This window comes from Pelobates fuscus, chromosome 1, assembly GCF_036172605.1.
Source record: "Pelobates fuscus isolate aPelFus1 chromosome 1, aPelFus1.pri, whole genome shotgun sequence".
Taxonomy (NCBI): Eukaryota; Metazoa; Chordata; class Amphibia; order Anura; family Pelobatidae; genus Pelobates; species Pelobates fuscus.
In genome coordinates, this window is record NC_086317.1 from 58,306,646 (window position 1) to 58,328,160 (window position 21,515).

At 35.8% G+C, this 21,515-nt stretch overlaps 1 protein-coding gene across 2 annotated transcripts in view; it reads left to right on the forward strand.

Annotated features, from left to right (window-relative positions):
• The window catches only part of EPHA3 (EPH receptor A3), a 282,807-nt gene that overhangs the window by 30,386 nt on the left and 230,906 nt on the right, over nt 1-21,515 (forward strand). For both annotated transcript variants that reach the window (XM_063448712.1, XM_063448722.1), the window contains exon 2: nt 5,064-5,128. In XM_063448712.1, the coding sequence (XP_063304782.1) occupies nt 5,064-5,128 (65 nt within the window). The remainder of the gene's footprint in view (nt 1-5,063; nt 5,129-21,515) is intronic.

Genomic DNA, 21,515 nt, shown 5'->3' on the forward strand with positions numbered 1-21,515 from the left:
AAAGCCATGTTGCACCAATAAGCATCTCCTCATAGAGCTGCATTGAATCAATACATCTCTATTCAGTGTTCAGTGTCTCCATGCAGAGCGTGGAGACACTGAACGTCAGGAACCGCCTCTAGTGCCCATCTGAATGACTGCCACTACAGTCATCTCTACAGTTTTCTCTAAAGAGGCAGTGTTTACATTAAAAAGCCTGTAGGGACAGGCTTTAGACACCAGAACAACTACATTAAGCTGTAGTGGTTCTGGTAACTCTAGTGACATGGGAAGTACATGTTGACATCAGCACAGAGGATGGCCCTGTCTCCAGGCAGAGCCATTTGCAGATGGCTGCGGTAGACAATAGAGGGTGAGGTTCACAGCACTGCAGCACCAATGTACTTCTGTGAAGGCTGGCTCTGGAGTGAGGTGTTGCTGGTAAATAGAGTAGGTACACATTTAATGACGTACCCATCTAGCCATGAAAAAAATCCCCAAATATCCCAAAATGCCAAAATAATGTACTGATACATTTATATTATATATATTATTCTAGTATAGTAGGAGTTGGTAGACTTTGCAAAATATAATGAAAAAAAAAGCATACTCATAGTTGTCATCGCTACATCTACTACATAATATACTGCAAATTAAAAAAATCATCACTATAGAAAAAAATTAGAAAAGTGTGTTTGCAAAAGCATTATAATGCCAGTCTATAATAATGATGAGGCATTTACAATGAATAGCATTTGTAGCATGTTTGATGACTTGCTTAAAATGCTGATTGTGTATCGACATTAACAATAGGTTGCATACTCAAAATATTTTAAAACGGGTTATACTGACAGGTCTCATTTAAGGTGCTTAGTGCATTTATGATGTTAAACATTCTCTGGTATTGGTGGGTATAAGCACAGTTTTGTATTGGATGTTTACTACAGTATTCCTTTATTTTGCTTTTACTGACTACTGTATTGTAGAATGCCCAGTGCCATTCGGAACCTTGACATTTAGGAGACTTTGTTCATGCTGTTATCTCAGATTTATCTCAATCATATCCCAGCCTTTATGAAACTTGAGACCTAAACATGCTGTAAGCCACAATTGAATATGGGAAACGGGCTGCTGTTGTGCGTTAGTAAGTCCTTTGTTATTGTTTTTGGCTCTAAGCGCACACCACATTATGAGTTGGTTTGGCATCCACAAATCTGTTTCTGTTTAACACATTTTCAAGACATTTATGGGATAATTATGAGTATTGTGTATTTTGTTTTCTAGATGTACTACACAGTCCTCTGTGCATTGTTTAATGTTGCAAGATTTAAGTCAGGTTCACGAAGTGGCTCCATGACATCACTCACTCTTGTCTAGGCATAAATGGCTTGTAAGGCCAATCAGTCATTGTTGAGCAGAGATAGGTTGCTCAATGCTCTGCAGATGTAGAGGTCAAAAACACATATCACTGGGTGAAAAGCACGGTCATGTTTTGCCTACTTATACATAAACTGCAAGACTACAGAGGACTCCATCCTCTAGTGTATGGTTGGCAACTTTTGACACTCAAGATGTTCTGGACTACATAATCACTGATAATGTTAGAGCATTATGGGTAATTTGGCACACAACAGCTGGAGTGCCTGCCTCTGGTTTAGTACATGATGTGTATCTACCTCAGCCGAGTAACTTTGAAAGTAGCAAAAGTTGAATACAGGAGTTTTACTTCTCCTGAGCATATTGCCCCATAGCACATGAACACCCTGTGGGACTGAGGTGGGCAGGGATGAGAGTAGGGATGCAGTGGCGAGCCCGCCCATCAAAATGGTCAGGCCCGGCAGGTAATGAGAGAATATCTGATTGTTAAAGCGGGCATGTCTGCCCATCGAAGAGCTGGACCCCTATAAAGAGCAGGGCCAGGCTGACTGACAGGCTGCCCTCACAAGCATACCATGCACAAAGCACTCCGTGCATGGTTCTAGTGCCCAGCGTAGCAGCGACCTATATATGCTGCAACAGATCACCAAAACTTGGGACTGTTTCAGCAAATCCTTTACTTTTGGCACCTATGCTATAATGAATACTAAAGTTATTTATTTATATATATATAATCTCTTTATTTTCTGTTAGCTCTGTTTAGATGCTTAGTAATTTGAGATATACAATAAATAGATAGACAGACAGACAGACAGACATTTATCATGATATCCATCTTAAAAATGCATTTGAGATGCCAAGAATACCCATTCAAGGTATATACTAATTTTCCAACCAGAGACTTTACCCTGAGAAAGTCCTGAGTGCTCTAAGCATTTTCATAAGTATACTTGATCATGAACTGCACATTTACCATATATACTAAATAAAACCACTACATATTTATTTTTATCTTCAGGATATGAATTTTCTTTTACAAAATAATAGAATATCCCCTAGCAGCAGCTTCATATCATACTGAAAAGGATATTAGTTCTTTACTTTCATAAGAGATGATAAAATTCCATTGCTACTGTGAAACCTGAATTTATCCAATATTACAAGCTGCCATTTTGAAGATCATGTTTATATATATATATATATATATATATATATATATATATATATATATATGTGTGTGTGTGACTTGGCTCTACAGATGTATTTCACTGTCCTTTTTTGGGGGTTTGTTCTCGGGATGTTGACGCACAAGCACACAATCACAAACCTCCAAAGTGTTTCTATTTAGGATGGACATACCCTATTCTGTGCCCAAATCCATCTGTCCCTCTTTTCTATCCCAATGTCCCTCTTTTCTAGGAGTTCCATATTGTTGGTGTGTCTGAGTGCATAACAGAGCTCCATAGCAATAATGCTTACAAACATGTATCTTTAAACTACAATAAATGTTTTGAGAAGTCTGCTTAAACATGATACTTTGTTCTTGCTCTACATAACATTTTAGTTGCTTAAATTGTCACCTAAAATTTCTCAGCGCAGCCCTGTCCCTGTCTACACCACAACTCGCACCCCTAAAATGAATGTGGCCTTCTTTGTATATTTGAAATGTTGAAAGGTATGCAACCAGGAGTAATTTATGTATCTGCCAGCAATGATAGCCACCAGAACAAAAAGATGCTCAGGAGTGTAGCTTACACACAGTGCTTCATCATACACCTTTAAACCTTTTAGGAAATGTTTTTCCCACAACCCTTATTTTTTATTTTATTTTATTTTTTTAATAATTAATATAACACCAACAACAAAACAAAACAGCAAGTAAATAGAACAAATACAAGATATACCAACATGTAGATTGGGAAAAAGAAATGAAACAATGGAGCTCTGCAGTTAACACCCTGCAGCACATCCAACCCTCAGGCCTCATCTCACACTCATACTCAGTGGAGCTCTGCAGTTAACATCCTGCAGCAAATCCAACAACCCTCAGGCCTCATCTCACACTCATACTCAGTGGAGCTCTGCATTTAACATCCTGCAGCAAATCCAACCCTCAGGCCTCATCTCACACTCATACTCAGTGGAGCTCTGCATTTAACATCCTGCAGCAAATCCAACCCTCAGGCCTCATCTCACAGTCATACTCAAGGGAGCTCTGCATTTAACATCCTGCAACAAATCCAACAACCCTCTGGCCTCATCTCACACTCATACTCAGGGGAGCTCTGCATTTAACATCCTGCAGCAAATCCAACAACCCTCAGGTATTGACTGAAGCTTGAAAGATACTCCATCTAATTTATTCTTGTGTTACTATAGAATTGTTACCATTTATACCTGTAGTTTACCACTGTAATTTTCTGTGCATGCAATATGTACTATTGTCATTAAATGTTTCTGACCAATATTTCATGTGCACAGTTATTAATATTTTGGGTGATAGAATTTGGTTGCTAAACTTTTCAGTAGTATATAACACATGGCTACTCTACCCTCCTGCTTGTAAAGTTAATGTATAAAGATGTACAAGTAGTAGTGCAGGATGGTACCATAACTGAAAACATGTTACTGATGGCTGCATTATGTTAAAAGAAGCACAGTTGCCTCTGGTAAGTATATGGTTATCCTACCATTGACATATATGGAAATATTGCCAGTCAATTACTAGATATGCTTATGACTTACTATAGAATACTCCTACAGAAGCGATATATCAAGGTAGCAATGGCTGCTATTTTTTGTCAGTGTGCCAAACATGGAGGATTTTAAACCAATAGAATGCCCCTTGACATTTAGCACTTTGACCCATTACAGTTCCTGATTTTGCCTTGGTGAAACTCTGTTATAATTGGCAGTGTTGCTGTAAATGTTGCTAACACTTTTGAATGCGTTTGTAAACAATTTAAAAGTTTCCCTTAATCATGATACTAGTTGAGTAAAACCAGTATTACTTTTCAAGATTTTTAATAATATTCAAATATTCTATAGAAATCCAGTTAAATTAATTATATTACATATGTTTGAGGAAGACATTAAAAGTTACTAATCTCGGAGATTTATAACCCCCAGCATTCCTGAAGGGGATTTTGCCAGAAGTGGGAGGGGGAGGTAAAAAAATATCTGACACTAGTAACTAGATACACAAATCCCTCTGAGTTTCCAGCACAGTAAAATGTATGAGTTCAGATGTAAACTGAAAAAATTGTCTTTGTTTTCTTCAAAAATTTCTTAGAGAGTAAATACTCGGTTTCTAAAGATTTAAAGATTTTCGTTTATAAAAGGAATTAATCGCTAAATGTGTTCTTAAACTGCGGGTCAGAGTACAAGAAAATGTTGGGGAAAAAAGGATAGTTTATTTAATTAGTGATCTTATCCCTCTGTCTGCAAAGAGTTTTGAAAAAAAGATTCAAAGCTACGACTGAATATTTGTGTGTTTTTTTTTTAAAAACCTTTGCCTTCCTTGTGTTCCTGTTGTGTCAGTGTAAATGAGCTGGGTTATTTCATTTGTGTGTTTCTTGTCCTGATCCACAAGACCACCTGTATAAATGAAACCCTTTGCAGCATTACAAATAAACACATATTTTAGGTTAACTGGACGCAGGTTAAATAACCAATTCTCTCTTTTTATATTTCACTTTCTTTTGTAGTTAATCTTCTGGATTCGAAAGCAATTCAGGGGGAGCTGGGCTGGATCTCCTACCCATCGCACGGGGTGAGTTTACTAGACTGTGAAATGGAAAAGTGCTGTTTCAGAACAATATGCTATTTAACCATGGTTTCCTCTTCATGGTACACTGCAGAATTGCTAAGTCTCTACCGGACGTCAAAAGAAAAAAAAAATGTCTCATGTATTCTGTTTATTCCTGAAATTCCTATACATGGAAAATATTCAGACATTGAAAAATAAATGTGTTATCTTTATTGGTAGTGCCAAATAATATGTTTTTTATAAGTACTATTTTATTCAGCAATGCAATAGTTTTTAATAAAATATAGTAAACTTGCACGAAAGTTTGCATGATTGAAAAAGAGAAGCCGTAGAAGTCGACTAAATAGCAAATTACGTATGTAAAGGACAAGTGTCTTCTCAAAAAAATATGTTTTTTTGTAATATAGTCTTTTTTTTTATGTAGTGTATGTTAAAACAAAGTGAATTTTTATCCTTTTTTAAGTTTATATCAGGATCTTTAAGCCATTGGGTCAGACAGTGTTTTAAAACTGACAGTCCACTAAAGGTTGTGATGAGGGTTTTTTTTTGTTAAATTCTTTATTTTTGGGGTGCATTGCAAGTTTAACAGAATAAAACAAAGACACTACAGAATGTATCTTTAGAGTGGATCCAAAGGATGATGGCAATATGGATTTTTAAATGTACTTAATTAAAAAAAATCTATTTCCTTTCAATATTTGATGAAAGGATTATTATATTAAAAATGTTGAGGTTACAAGTGGCCTTTGACAGGTTAAGGGCTGGAAAAATCCAGAGATGGGTTGCATTTCAGTAGCTTGTCCTGTGTAAAAGGCAATATGCAACATTAGCTCATTTATATAACGTGTACTGTCTAAACAGTGTTTAGTATATCTATGGAAGAAACGTTAAGGGAGAGGATGGAACAAAAACATGAGAACATGAGAATAGTTTCTTGATTGGGCTGTTGTCATGATAGACAAATTGCCCCTGTCTGATTGCTTAGTGAGATATTCATTCAGTTTTTTCGATTGTTATTATATAGTTATTAAGGAATATAATAGATTAACCAGTATTAGGGTGAGAAACATTTTAGACTACAAAACTGTATTGTAGGGTTTGAGGACAGAATGAGGAACAAGCCTAGGAGTTTTATCTTACAAGCTTAATTTGTAGTGGGTAGATGTCGATATCGTTCTTCTAACTATTCAAGTATCGAGGAGGCCGGGGAAAGAGCATAACTATATATGTCCATTGGCAAGCAATGTAAGGGAAGAATTCTTGGCAAATAGTATGAGATATTTTTTGTAAGTATTCGAGGAGGTAGGGGAGAAGAGATCCTTCTCAGGATAGTAAGATATGTAAATGCTGCATCTCTTAAATAATTGAAAGTGGTGTTTGCTATTTAAGAGCTAAAGCATCAGTCTCATGTCTAGGTGATGATGGATATGTAGGGTGGATTATTATGTGTGTACGTTTTGTGATAGATAGATTATGTGTGGATAATGAGTGTCCATAGGTTCCAGATTCCATTGCGAAATTTAATTGTGTCATTTATTTTAGCAGTCAGCTATTCCATAGAGTGTATGAACCATATTTTTCCATTAAAATAATTGACATTAGAAATTAAGCCCTTCCATTTTTCATGCTATGTAGACTTTATATATATATACATATCTGCATATATAATATAACATTTATAGAAATAAAAAAGAATGGATGAATGCTTAAAATTACAGTTAGTTATGCATTTAATACATTAATACACATTTTCTAAGAAACATAGTAGAACAATATCTGTTGATCTACTTCATTATTTTATTTTAAAAAAACAAAAACTAGTGTATGTTTTATAGCTTTTAGTGACACTTGACATCTCCTCTGCTACACATAGTTCCATATACCCTGTCCTGATATCATTGAGAAATCAAATACTAACCTAACAAGTGCTGCACACTAATTCTACATTTTCGTCAAAATCAAGAGATCAGGTCTAAAGTATTCTCAGTAACTGACTTTGCATAAACTTGGTATTACTTGGTATATATTGGTATTTTTTCTTGATGTAGACTCAGTACAGACTGACACCTAGGAATACATACTGACACTGGAGTAAGATCTGGAGTAAAAATGGAAATGATTTATTAATATTATTATTATTATTATTATTGATAAATTACTGGCTCTGGGTAGAAAAAGGAGGCAGGCAGTGGTACCAGAAATGGATGGAGATTACCTTATTTCAAAGTCAGCAGAAACATCTGAAAATTGAATGGAGATATTACATATTAATGACAGAACGAGGTGTTGGCAAGCAGCATTAAAATCCTTTTCAGTCATGTTGGAGAAGTAATTAATACAACTCTGTCTGCCAGACATTCAAACATCAGACCTGCAGGCTACTGGGAATCTCGGTGGTCTTCGTCAACAAAAACCTTGGTAGCACCTATGTCACTTATATGGAGAGACTGGACTTTGTATGTTATTTATGACTGTTTAGTTAGAAACATGTTAATGATCCTGCAGAACTTAAAAATTTTAATTATCTTAAACTGCAAGGAATATTATATAAAAGTAGTATTTTAGTGCTCATTAGTAACCTTTTGGGGAAATGTTCACTTGATCCTTGTAGGACCAGATGGTACTGTCAAACATCTGTAACAAGTCTTTAAAAGTGTTCACCCAACTTTTCACTTCTGTGCAGTAAGGTCAGCCCAATTATATCACCGTGGCAGGATTTATATAATTGACAACATTAATCTCTGCATACAATTTCCATTGGATGAAAGATGTGGCGTCTTTGTTCCCATATTAAAATTAGGCTACAATTTCACACCACCAAATCAAAATCCACTCAGTACTCAGAAGCTTAATACAGCTGTGACTCTGTTTCTAAAGCCCTAACCATATGCTTGGCAGTTGACCTAAAATGATCAGACACGGACCATTCTCTTAAAAGCATACCAACCTTCTAGAATGTTGTCCTTTTAACTCCATCAATACAACCGAGGTTTCATTGCATCGTAAAAAATCTGAATTAAACTATAATGATACAAGAAAACGATCCAAAAGTTGCATTTGCTATTTTTATTGTAACCAATTTGAACACTTCGCTGCAGGTTATTCAGTGAAGATGAGGGTTAATTTAGAATGTTCGTAGAGGATGACACTTTTTTTTTCAACCCATTTAAAAATATATGCCTGTATTACCAACGTAATTTTATCTTTTCCCCCCACCATGAGTGCTTTATATCACAGGTACTTAATATATCTGTCATCATTGTGTCTGCTTGTCCTGGCACACCTCATTGTTGACAGCATGCCAAACCTTGTAAAATAGCATTGTCTTTTCTATGAATCATTGTTTTCTCTGAACAAAGAAGCAAAAAAAATCCCGCAGACCAAACTTTGATTTTTAGACAGCAATAAAATATCTTGGAAGTATTTAAAAGAAGATAAAAGTCAATAAGAAGCTTCCAGGTGCAGCTACGATGTTATATGTTCATAAAAAAATGCATATAATTTGAGAGTTTTACCAAGAGCTAAATTGCTTACAATCCGTTAGTCATTCCGCTGGCACTCAAAGACTGTGTTTACAGAGACTGCTTATTTAACTCCGAAAAGTCGTAACGTAATTTCTACCATTGAGTTAAAGCTAAATTATCATTTATTTATATATTTTGGAGATTACTTGCTTTGGGTGTACAATTAAATAATTGGATCTTTCATTTTTCATCTTCATATTTTTGTGAAATTAAATTTACCTTAATACATTTTCCATACTTTGAATCTTTAAATATTACGTTTTTATTTCAAATAATTGCATAGACCTTTAGGAGATATCAGAGTTATTAGGGCATTTTACTTCAGAAAACTGTATTTGCTTTCTTTTGCACTTTCCAAATGCTAATTAATAATTACCTTATTTGCTGAGGGCTTACTCCATTTCTCCCCTTGCATAAGTCAGCTTCCACCTAAAGAATATATTGTTGTTCTGGACATATTAGGGTTATTCACTAGGTACTATATTACATCTGGAAATGTCTTAAAGCTTTCTGTGTCTTTTTTGTTGAGTTCTCCTCATTCTTCCCACAGGTACTGTCTGCACAAGTCTTCTTCTGCTCATCAAATTGTAATCTATCAAGTGTGAGGCAATGCATGCAAATTAGGTCAAGATGGATGCCTCCAGTAAACATTTGTTAAAGTGACACACCGTAATATGTATAATCAGCAGTAACCATGCTATCATGAGCAAAGGACATCATAATTTCTCCAATTATTTTGTATGTTTCCTGTCCCATTACACAGTGCCAAGGAACATGTTCCATATTGTAAAGCAATTGAATCATGAAGTGCAGACTTAACCAGATACTGAAGTTGATTAAATTGCAATTGACTGCAATTCTCACCTTCACAAAAAGTGTTCAGTTAAAATAAAAAAATAATAACTCAATTACTTGTTAAAAGAAACCATATTAATATAATAATATATACTTTTTACTTCTATTGTCTTCCAAAGCGTTGACACATGTTGGATATTTTAGGTTTTAAAATGGTGGTGGAAATTTCCATCTAAATTCCCTAGCTTGTAACTGTTGAAATTGGAGTAACTTACAGTTCTTTCAAATTTTATTGCTTAGGTATTCTTGTTTGGCTCTGCCGGGCATGGTCACAGTACCAAAACAGCCAACTTCCCTGCATATCTTCTATGCTTCAGGGCTAAATTATGTTCTTTTTGGCATATAGTTGGTCTTGTGTTCCGTTGCTAAAAGTGCCACTGTTTCTGTTGATAACAGAAGCATAATGAGCCAATAGGTATTGGCAGTCATGTAGAAAACATTGTATTCAATTATGAATACTTTTAACTGGTTTGTTTCCATAGACTACTTACACTCAACATGGATGATAAACAGTACAATGTATTTTCTTACTTTTTTTGCTTTTATTTCTTTTTTAGTAATGGTGTTATACTCTTGAAAGAAGTAACCACCGTTTAGAAAACAAAACTAGTTTTGCTACTTAGTAGTAGTTTGTAGGCTATGCCTATAATTTTAATAATATATAACTATGTCCACATAACTTGGTCCATCCAAATTTAGATAAAGGTTCATTCCATCCATTCCATTTGCACCTTTAGGTTAAGCTTCCACTTTTTTCTTACCTTCCAACTCTTATCCAATGTCTCCCTCTCAACTCAATGTTCCCATCTCCAGTGTTTTTATTTCCATTTTTTCCACTTACCCTTCACCAGGCTTTCTCTTTGTTATTTCCCACGCAGCAGTGAGTCATAAATTAGGCCTAATCCCCAAGTTCCCATTTTTCTTTACTGTTCACTGTGATATCTTTGGAGGTCTTTGAGGGAGAAGAAATGCATTATTCAGCACAGATCACTCTGTAATATTTCACAATCGTGCTTTGCAGTGTCTCGGTTTGCAGAGTATTAAAGAATGACATTACCAGGAGCTCAACATTCTGAGAATTAAGATAGTTTCAGGGAGTATTTTATTTGGGTATTAAGGGATAGCTATACTTTTTTTTCCCAGTGATAAAACAAGATGTTGTACTGTCCAGTGCACTAAACCTTCTGTCTACCATCAAGGTTTTTCCATGCTTCCCCAAGCATATTTTTCTGCCAGTCACAAAGACGATTATCATATATTCTCTCATACTATCACAAGATGGATACTGTCCAGATCCAATTTATGTTCTAGGCATGAAGAATATATGCACCTTTCTATTACAATTATTCCTGTCAGACGGAATTCATGAGCTGAACGTCAAAGGTTAATCAGTATGCAGAGTCTATGAACTCAGTCACGTCAAAGCATGAAATGTTCATTCACTTGTGTTTTGAAAATGTTCACCTATATAGCAAAGTCTTGCTATTGTAAGTGCACATTCCCTCTAAATCCATTGTTTATCTCTGGGAGCTGAAGAATTGTTGCCAGTAAAATGTACCCACAATCCATCAGTAAAATCAGTCCCGCAAAAGGGCAAACAGCAGGCATCATGGGCAAAGGAAAACAAAATGGCTGCAATCAGATAATAATAAATATAAATAAAGTAAATTGCAAATGGAGTATAATTAGTGGGCATAATAAATGAAAAAGAAAAAAAGCAAGGCATGGCCACTTTAGCTTGATTTTCTGTCTAGAAATGCCCATTGTGGTTTTTGCCACTGTTTCGGCTTTCTTCTTATGTGATTATATTGGTCATCATCTGGACAGTTTCTCTTATATCCTGTTGTTTGTTATCATAGCTTACCTATCTGATTTTGATTATGTCTGATGCCCTAGACCAGGGATAGGCAACCTTCAACACTCCAGAAATTTTAGACTACATCCCCCATAATTCTCTTACACCCATAATGCTGGCATTTTTGGTGTGGTCCAACATCTCGAGTACTGAAGGTTGCCTATGCCTGCCCTAGACGTTGGTTTCCTTATAGCACTGTTCTGTTCACCTTCCCACGATTTTTGCCTTACCCCTAGCTACTATAGAACCCAGTAATATCTCCTTCTGCCTACTTCAGATATCAAAGTAGGATCATGTTAATGTATAATAGTGGCTTCTTAGAGAATAACAGGTTTATTCATCTACCTTCAAAATTTAGTGAATTTAAGGAAGTGTTCTTTTAAATATATTCAAACATAGCAGGTTCTGATAAATTCTCAATCTCGGCTAAATTCATAGCTTGGCTATTTTAAACTGAGTTTTCAATTTAGATTTTATTTTGTAATAGTTGGGAATTTAGTGAACAGTGCCATCTGCCAATATATATAATAATTATAGATATTTTATAAAACCAATGTAAAAAAAATAGTAGACAAAATTTAATATATACACAAATGCAAGAATGGAAAAGTGCTAATCAATGATAATAATAGATTATCTTCAAAATCAATCACTGAAAAGGTAAATCCTTAAAATAAATGGCAATTGACACAAAGCAGAAGGTTTCATGATGCGCCTCTTGTCCATGGACAATTTTACAAAAGTCCAGAAGACACATTTAAAAATGTTCTCTTTTGGACGGGAGATATTGCTCCCTTGATAGTAGGACAGGTTACCTGTACATAAAAAAAAACAAGAAGAAAAGGACCGATGTGTAGTATTTTCAAGAAGGCTGACTTGAAAATAGGTGAATTTTACATTTTCCTCTTGTTTTTTATGTACTGGTAACCTGTCCTATTGCCAAAGAAGCAATATCTCCAGGCCAAAGAAGAAAATTGTGGACTTTGTCCTCTGGACTTTTTCAACATTTTCCATGGACATTGGGTGCATTCTGAAACCTTTTGCTTTGTGTCTATCATAATTTTATATATACATATATATTAACCACTTGATATACTTGGACACGCTAAAGCACTTTTATAGACATCATTATTAACATTATCAGTACTTTTTTGTAGGCCAATTAGTTCTCAACTCTGAAAATATAGAGAATCAAACTAAACCCCTTTGTAAAATAGTTTAATAAATCTTTCTTTGGAACAAGTTGATGTAAACATTATTGATGTAATTGTTGGAAATGTCATGCTGGCTCTGTAACTAATTTATTTTACATAGTTTGTGATAACTATTTGAGTACCATTTCTAAAATGAGTGCATGTTATAATGTTTCAATAAATTCTCCTAAAGGCCTATCTCACCGTCCAACAGAAGTCGTGATATTGATATGCACATAACATTTATTTCAGACATACCATGTTTCAGAGTCTTCTAAATGAAAACGCGAGAAGGCTTTGTTATTGGGAAAAACCTCAAAACCACTATATTATATTCCAAATGCACCAGAAAAATAAATTAAGCACATTTTATGTCAAACTCCATCACTGGCACATAATCATCACTTATTGTGCCAGGAAAAAAAATACATCAATAAGTAAGTGAAATGTCAAACTGTCTAGTAGCCGTATGCCACCCAAAAGAGCAAATGTATCAGTTGTTGTACCCCTCTATCTGCCAGATTTATTCTGTTGCAATGCATGAATTTATCATGAGATATATTTAGTTTGGGATTAAAATCTTTTAAATTAAGGAGACTACGCTCTCCAAATATAAATTAAACCGGGTTATTCACTAAAGTGAGAATTAAAAGGGAATTTCACATTTTAGGTTCGAATAGTTGAAGTCAGTTTAACTACTCTGGCCTTTAATTTGAAATTCACTTTGAGTTCTTATTTAATACCGGTAAATAATTACTGAATAACCATGTGGTGGTCTCTGGCATTTAGCAAATATACACTTCATTTGATGTACATCTGCCATCAAGCTACGTTGCTATTTGAGCAAGGAATGTAATAATGATAATAATAGTGATGATAGCAATAAATTAAAGGGGAACTCTCACTGCCCAGGTTTTTAAAAGTTATAGTTAGCAGTCCTTATATTTTACAAATATGTATTTGTGAGGTGTGAAAATAAATTATATGTAGAAATCCACACCTCCTCAGCCTGCAACTGGGTGCCTCCATCTTGGCTGCTGTGCTCCTACCTCGTGCCAGCTCACAGCAACAGGTGCAGCTCTGCCGCAAAGTGCAAGTGCGATCGCTAGAACTTCAGTGCGGAACATTTATATGACAGAATGCCCGGCCAGGCGGCCAGCACAGGTCTGCCTCCATCTCCTGACATCCCTGATTTTTTAAAATTTTAGGTGGCCTCACAGCTCGACCTGGCAGATGGGCTGATGGGGGGTGGGGGGGATACTTTCCCCAAATTTATATTATTATATTAAATAATGTCACAGTGCAGCCTGATAGCAGCAGTGCAGCACGTAGCCTCCATTTTGAGGCTTGATATCAATAGGGTGTGCCCAGGCACACACGGCACAGCCAGTGTGCACACCTATGCTGCACACACAGTTTGAGAAATATAAAATGTGTTGTTAATGATGAGCTGAATTGTTCCACTGTGAAATTTCTTGACTACTTGATAAATCAGTTGCTTTTTGTTAACCATAAATCTGGCAGTGCATATTAAACCAGTAACCAAGTTGTCCACAGCAGACAACGTGATAAATTGAGTCCTTAATTTTCTTTTACTGTTGGGAATCTTTTCAAATACCATCCACTAATGGAATTCTACAAACTAACCATTTGTGAATACCACTCGGTGACTTTCATGATATGACATTAAAATACAATACCGTGAAAATAAATAGTTTTTGCAAGATCAGACAGACTACAGATTGTTACATCTGTCATTAACCCTTTACATTGAAACTCTTCAGTTAGATTTAAAAAAAAAAAATCATTTTAAGGATATTGATTTTTCTTTGTCTGGCTTCTTAAAGGAACAATATAGGGTCAGGAACAAAAACATGTCAAAATCTGTAGTGTAAAAAATCTCGATTTAGGTGGCTTGCCCTCCCCCCAACCCCTTTAAAAGGTAATAAAACCTACCATTTCTAGTGCCGCGCGGGTCTGCCGACACTAACCCTGCTTGGTGACATAATCAGAATTAAATGATTTTGGCCAATCCAAACTGGCCAAATTGGATTGGCTGAAAACAGCAGGGAGGCAGGACTTGGGCAGGGCCAAACGCTAGCTTGGCCGATCTGCACCTCCTCATAGAGATGCATTAAATCAGTGTATCTCTATGAGGAAAGTTCAGTGTCTCTATGCAAAGCGTAGAGACGCTGAACTGCAGTGCTGCACATTGTCCAGCACTGCCCCAGGAAGCACCTCCAGTGGCCCTATGAGGAGTGGCCAGTTGAGGTATTCCTATGGGGCAATATAAACACTACCTTTTCTCTGAAAAGGCAGTGTTTAGAAGAAAATGCCTGCAGGGAATGATTATACTCACTAGAACAGTTACATTAAGCTGTAGTTGTTCTGGCAACTATAGTGTCCCTTTAACCCCTTAAGGACCAAACTTCTGGAATAAAAGGGAATCATGACATGTCACATGTCATGTGTCCTTAAGGGGTTAAGTAAGGAGCATATTATTGAATGGTAATGGCAATATTTACAACATTATCCCACTGCATTATTTATATAAAATGTACTCTACACTGCCATATATAATAATTATATCATGTTACATTGCTGTGCTATTCGTAGACATTTAAAATAATTATGTGAAGTCTATTTACTAGAGTCAAGTAAATGATTATAGAAAGTCTGTTTACTAGCGACCAACACCATGTTTCTTCTGACAGAATAAAAGGCTTTCGACTGGAGTGAAAATCCATAGAATAAATGTTCATAAAAAATCACACCACCATTAGATAATTACTGGAAGACACTGCTGATTCCTGGGTGTGAAAAATCTTGTATCATGTGAGAACAGGTGTTAAGTCCCTGAGGAGATACAATGCTGATCAGGCTACCTAGCACATTCTGACAATTCAGTATACAAGCCAGAATTTAAAGACAGTTCTGTACTCTCTTCTATGGTGATGAAGGGGCTAAACACTTAACATTAATAATACAATTAAAAAATATATATTTATTGGTCCATATCTCTCTTAACCCCACCTGCTTTGTGGTATGTGAAGGATTTTACCAAGCAGTGTAGAGTTCCATTTTAATAAAAAAAAACCAGGGAGGGGGTTCTGTGAAGGGTCCTCTTCCTCCATCTTGTGTACATGTGGTGGAGGAAGAAATAAATCAGGTAGTGGTCCATTGAATGGAGTCTATCCACCTAAGCCGTGTGCAGTGCTATGGAGGTAAGTCCTAATAAATGGCCACTGTACCATCCCTGCTCCGGACACTTACAGGGACAGAAAAGTTATTTCTGACAAGTCCAAAGCATAACTCAATTTTATGAGAAACACTGGTATTTCTGGGAACCAATATTTTTTTTTAACCTTTTTGCAATAATTGATGCTCGAGTTTTTTATTTCAGTTTTAGCTGAGCAATGTCATAACTTTTTTTTTTTTTGCAATGATAACTTTAAATCTAAAATTCCAAAATATCGAAACTTTAGAATAAAATATTCTAACACCCACCACCCTCTTCTAAAGGATCAAGAAACAGTTATGTCTTAATATGAAACAGCTTTTTATATAAAACAACCCACCGTGACTGGTTCAGACATGTATAGAATGTTCTTGGGCTTGCCTGCTTTTTTCTATGTATTGTAACATTATATCTTCAAACTACCAGGCAGATAAGAAAAAACAGTGATTTATTATAAGGTTTGGTAAGCTGCTCTAGTTTGTATTTTTGAATGAATATCCTATGTTATATTGCTAGCTTCATTGCTTTTATTTGTCCAATAATTGGAGTTCCCACAGTTCCAGAAGTGCGGGTTATCCGCAGCACACATGCCAGAAACTCCCTCAGGCATGCAATATCTAAAGCAATCAAGCTTCTTGGTTAGAAAAACATAGTGGACAGGGATCAGCGAAGTCAAGTACTGTGTATTATAGCCTGTTCTGTATGTTTTAAGAAAACACTATTTTGAAGACACATTGATATGTTTGTTTACAAATTCAACAGATCTGATGTTTTTCAACCAGTAGAGAAGATTTTTTTTTTTTTGTAGAGAAGATAAAATAGGAAATTTAGAGACTCTGATTCAATATCCTTCACTTTTTTCAGAACTAATCACAACCCCTCTTCCACCCTCTTAGCACCCTGAAAATGTAAGCTTATAAAGTTGTTGGCCACCAAAGGTGCTTATTAACCATTTAATTCAGGTAACTTTCCTCTCCATCTCATAAGCCAAATAAAATACTTCATCTACTACTCCCTTTGAATTGTATTAACGGAGAGGGTGGAGTGTTTCCTACTTATTAATATAAGCATTAACCCTGTAAGTGCTGGCACTAAAAGCATAACTTTATACCTGTCAAATATATTCATAAAAATGATACCTGTCAAATATATTCATACAAGTATACCTATCAAATATGTTTTTACGTATAACTAAAAAATGCAAGCCATAAAAAAAAAATGTTATTCACTAAATGCATATTTTTGATTTGTGAATTAAATCCAAATGGCAAAACTGAAGCAAACATAGCCAAGTTGTGAATATGGCCGAATTACAGAATTTTTCCAAGATGAGCTATTTTTTTCCACAGTTTTTCTCAAAAAAATGTGGTTTAGTGAAAACATCCGGTAGGCACATTAAACCTTAAAAAAAACAGTGTTCCTCCATTGTAAGACATAAGGATGAATGCTTGCATGGCTATATATCTGATTGATTGATTGATTGATTGAAAATTAATCTCAATTGGGGATGCTAAAAAGCCACAAACCTAATGGAAACAAATTTTGTCACATTGAAATGAGTGCCCATAATTATATAGTTAGGTCTCATCAAAGAAGCACCAAAAAGCAATATTCTAGGATTGAGGACTAAATATACACTATTTTATTCTTCTTAAATAAAAAAATTATTGGAGGCAATCAGGGGAAGTAAAAACTGGATGGGTGTATTATTTTGCATAGAACAAATCCGACTGGCTTGCCACCACCCTTTTTTTCTTCTATAATAGATATTTTTTAAGATGGGTAAAGGATTTTATTTTTCGAAAATTAGGGAATGTGCAAAAAAAAAAGCCTTGATTGGCATTTGATCATATAGAAGGTTAGCATAGTAAGAGGACATTTCAAAGTGGGGTGGACTAAAAAAGACATTAAGTCTTTAACTGTTTAATTATACCAGTAGATCACAGGATATTTTAGTTAATACCTTGAAAATAACTTATATTGTTTCACTTGTTTACACAAATTAAATACATTTAAATTCTATGTGTAAGAGAAACTTGAGAAATTATGTTCACTCAACTATCCCAGAGTTCCTAGCTTGATATGCAAATGAGCATTGTTTCAGACTTCCCCAAAGACCAGAAACCAGCCATGGACTGTACAGTTTCAACCTTGTAGAGCTCGTCAGTATGGCGCTGGTTGTGGAATTGGAAGTTGAAGTCTCTACAGTTTGTGGTGACACCAAACACAATTTATTATATATTATATATAGAATACTGTGCTAAAATAAAAATGGACAGCATGGCCAATAGTTCCTTTTATGTGCTGTATTGAAAAATATGGTAACCACAAACATGTCAGTTTATACAAACATGAGTAGTATAAAACTGGCCTGCAATCCAAAAACAACTTAACATTAATCACTGTCTACATATTGTGCTGATGTATGAGATTGTATAACATAATTGTTTCTGTGCCTTTTTATTTTTGTTTGATACATGCTCTTTTAAAAAAAAAAAAAAAAATCTAGATATACTTGCTTTTTTAAATGCTGGTTAATTTTGACACATATTTGAATCTCAGCCTCTGCTAAGCTCAAAGGAATACTACAAGCCCGCTGGCACCCTCCCAGGGTAATTTATCAAACACTTTAATAATGTTTTGACAACTTACCTGGGTCCACCAGGCACGTGAACTGCATTAACATATATCCCAGCATTTGAAGGTATGGCATCTGGAAGGGCTGGCAAGACCTAAGGGCACGTTGCCTGCCTGTGTTGCCCATAATAGGCAGGCCCACCCAGAAAGTGGGCAGGTCTGCCTATTAAGGGGCATGTCAGCCTGATGTCAATCATGACAGATTGGAAGCCCTCCGTCTGGTACCCAGCACAGAGCTACATGCATAGTATGCTCCTGAAGTCTTCTCTGCTTGTTCCTAGTGCCCTAATGCATCTAATGATGCACTTGCACTAAGGTAATTTCCCCATGTCCATGGATGCAAAATCGGGACTGTAGGAAAAACCCTAAAATAGTGGGTGTTCTGCTAAAAAGAAGGTCTGCATCCAGTTTTCTCCTTTAAGAGAAGTCAGATGTTGTAAGTGAGCTAAGATTGGCCAATCCGGTACAGTGCTCATTAGCCAAGAGTGCTCAGCTGATGCTATGACTGAGTGTCGCCCTGCATTCTCACGCTTAACTGAGTGGAACCCAGCATACAGAATAATGAAGCAGGAGGTATATTTGTAGGTGCTACTAAATTCCTACTAAATTCTGGATGCAGTGGTTATGGTTTTTGGAGTGTTCCTTTAACTATAGCTAACACTTTATAAAGAAATAAAAAAGATTAGCAATCTGAGAGAGCTAGTTGCACTGACTTTGCAACCGGCTTAAAACATCTCCATGCTGACTGTTTGTTAAGGCATGCCTTTAAGCACTGGAAGATATGAAAATCAGGTAGGAATGAGTGGGCCTATGGGCGGAGTGCTACTCAGGTCTAAGCGCCCTGGGTGCAGTTTACACTATTCCCCGTTAGAAGGAATACTAAGGGAAGCTGAATTGCAATCAATCCACCCTTCTCCGGCTGGTTTCAGTTGGGTACAGCCAAAAAATGCTCAGTTTCTATTTCAAGTGGTTGGAATGAAATATAAGTGAAAAAAAATAAAGTGAAATATTATTGATGGGGTTTTTTTTGGGAGGGAAAGTTTCATTGTTGGCAATATTTAAGATTTGAAAGCCATGAGAGAGTCTGATGAAGAATGGAAGTGAATTCCCCTTGTAGAAAGTAGCACAGAGGAAGTCTACACTCATCTAAAAGATTTATTGAGGAGGAATATGGCAATACATTTGGAAGCCCTCAAAATGAGGACATTGGTTCCTGGAACAGAACAGAAAAATAACTGCCAGCCAGGCATTACTGGAAAAGGAAAAATAACATAACAAAAAGGCTATGTTTAGAGGTAAATAGGATTAGAACATTTTAATGATAGACGACTGTAGTTGAACACAACTCTATGGTGCCAAAATATAATCCTTTATTATTATTATTATTTAAACTTTGATTAAATAATAATAAGGATTAACTCATTTCCTAACCTATTCTATTTTTCCTATCACACTACCTCTTATTCACTGTATTTTTTTTGTATCCTTCAGTTTGTCATTCACACAGGTTTAGTAAGGGGAGGGTGGGGAGATGAACCCATATAATTCTGAAGAGGGGGTGAAAGGGGACAGCCATGATAGTCTAACTGTTAAGACGATGCTTTATTGTTTAAACAAGATAAAAAACAAAACATATAAAGGATTTAGTTATATTTCTCTATATAACTTTTAAAACTTGTTTCAACATGGAAAATCAATTTAAAAAAGAAAAATCAGTGGACAACATTTTTATCTAGAAACAAAAAAGATTAGTATATGTGCCCTAACCATAGATGGGAAGATGGTGAGGGCACATAATAGACTAAAAGTAAACAAAACTCTTTATTTAATGTGACACTTTATTAAAAGCAACAAGCAGCGAACAAACAACTTAAATCTGCTCCTATAAGCTAAGCCGTAATATATTTGAAAATAAGTATGTGTGTGCAATGACCTAAAATCCGAAATTATAAATAGTTCACACCTATTGTAGAAAGAGTGATAAATTCTATGGACTAAAAACAAGCAAGATGGTGTGTGGAGTATATCAAACCATAGGGACAAAAATAACAGATGGCCTGGTAGAAATGATGATCTCAGAACTACCTACTACAGTGAGCTAATCGGCTTGATAAAGGAAAATAGGATTAATAACTAGATGCTAAAGGGGTATATGCAAGTCAAATATCTCGGCCTACTATAACAACAAAAGAGGGGACTTAAGCATTTTAAGCTTTGTTATTTTTCACTTTATCGGTAGCACTTAATATGTGTTGTTCTTCATTCTGTGTATGTTCCTTTTTGAGAGGTCTATTTATATTGGTTATGTAGACACACACTTCTATTTGAGATTTGGTTGCTTAGGCAGGCTACAAAAAATCTCTGCACCGCTTACAACTACTTACACATTCTACTTACAAACCTCCCCAATGACATTGCATTATTTTTGCTTTTAGAAACATGGTTTACTACATGGTTTGCAGTATGTTCTGCACAGAGGTGCCAGGATTTTATTAGTTAAGGGATCCCCCTAGATTTACAGGCATTCTACACCTATGGTCCTTGCCTCTTTTTCCATGTTTCTGCACTCTCTTTCAATAACCTCTCCCTTCTTCTAGACGTGCACAAAAAATTTAATTTGGTTCGGCATCCAATAATGTCATATATCTATATTTTTATCCCTAACAAACTAAACAGTTTTCTTCTATTAACAAAATAATTTACAATAAAATTTTCCCGGCCCCCCAAACATTGGTCCATGGGACGCTGATGAGTGAGGTAAAAGAGGGCAGGCCAGTGATGTGAATTGCATCATTGACACCACCTGGGCCTTGAAAAGGGGGTGGGTCAGCATGGAGAATGGGTGGGTAAGCCTGGCGTGAATGCCCATGGCAGGGATAAAAGAATAAAACAAACTGACCTTCTGGCCAGAGCTCTGCCTAGACTCTAGAGCATGTCCAGAGCATGAATAGGCCACTAATAAAGACAAAAAAAAGCACATTGACAATTACTATATCTGGTACTAATGGGTGACACATCATACTCAAATAATTGGATAGATTTTTTTTTCTATTTTATAAAAAATGATATGTCTCTGCTTCAAGATACA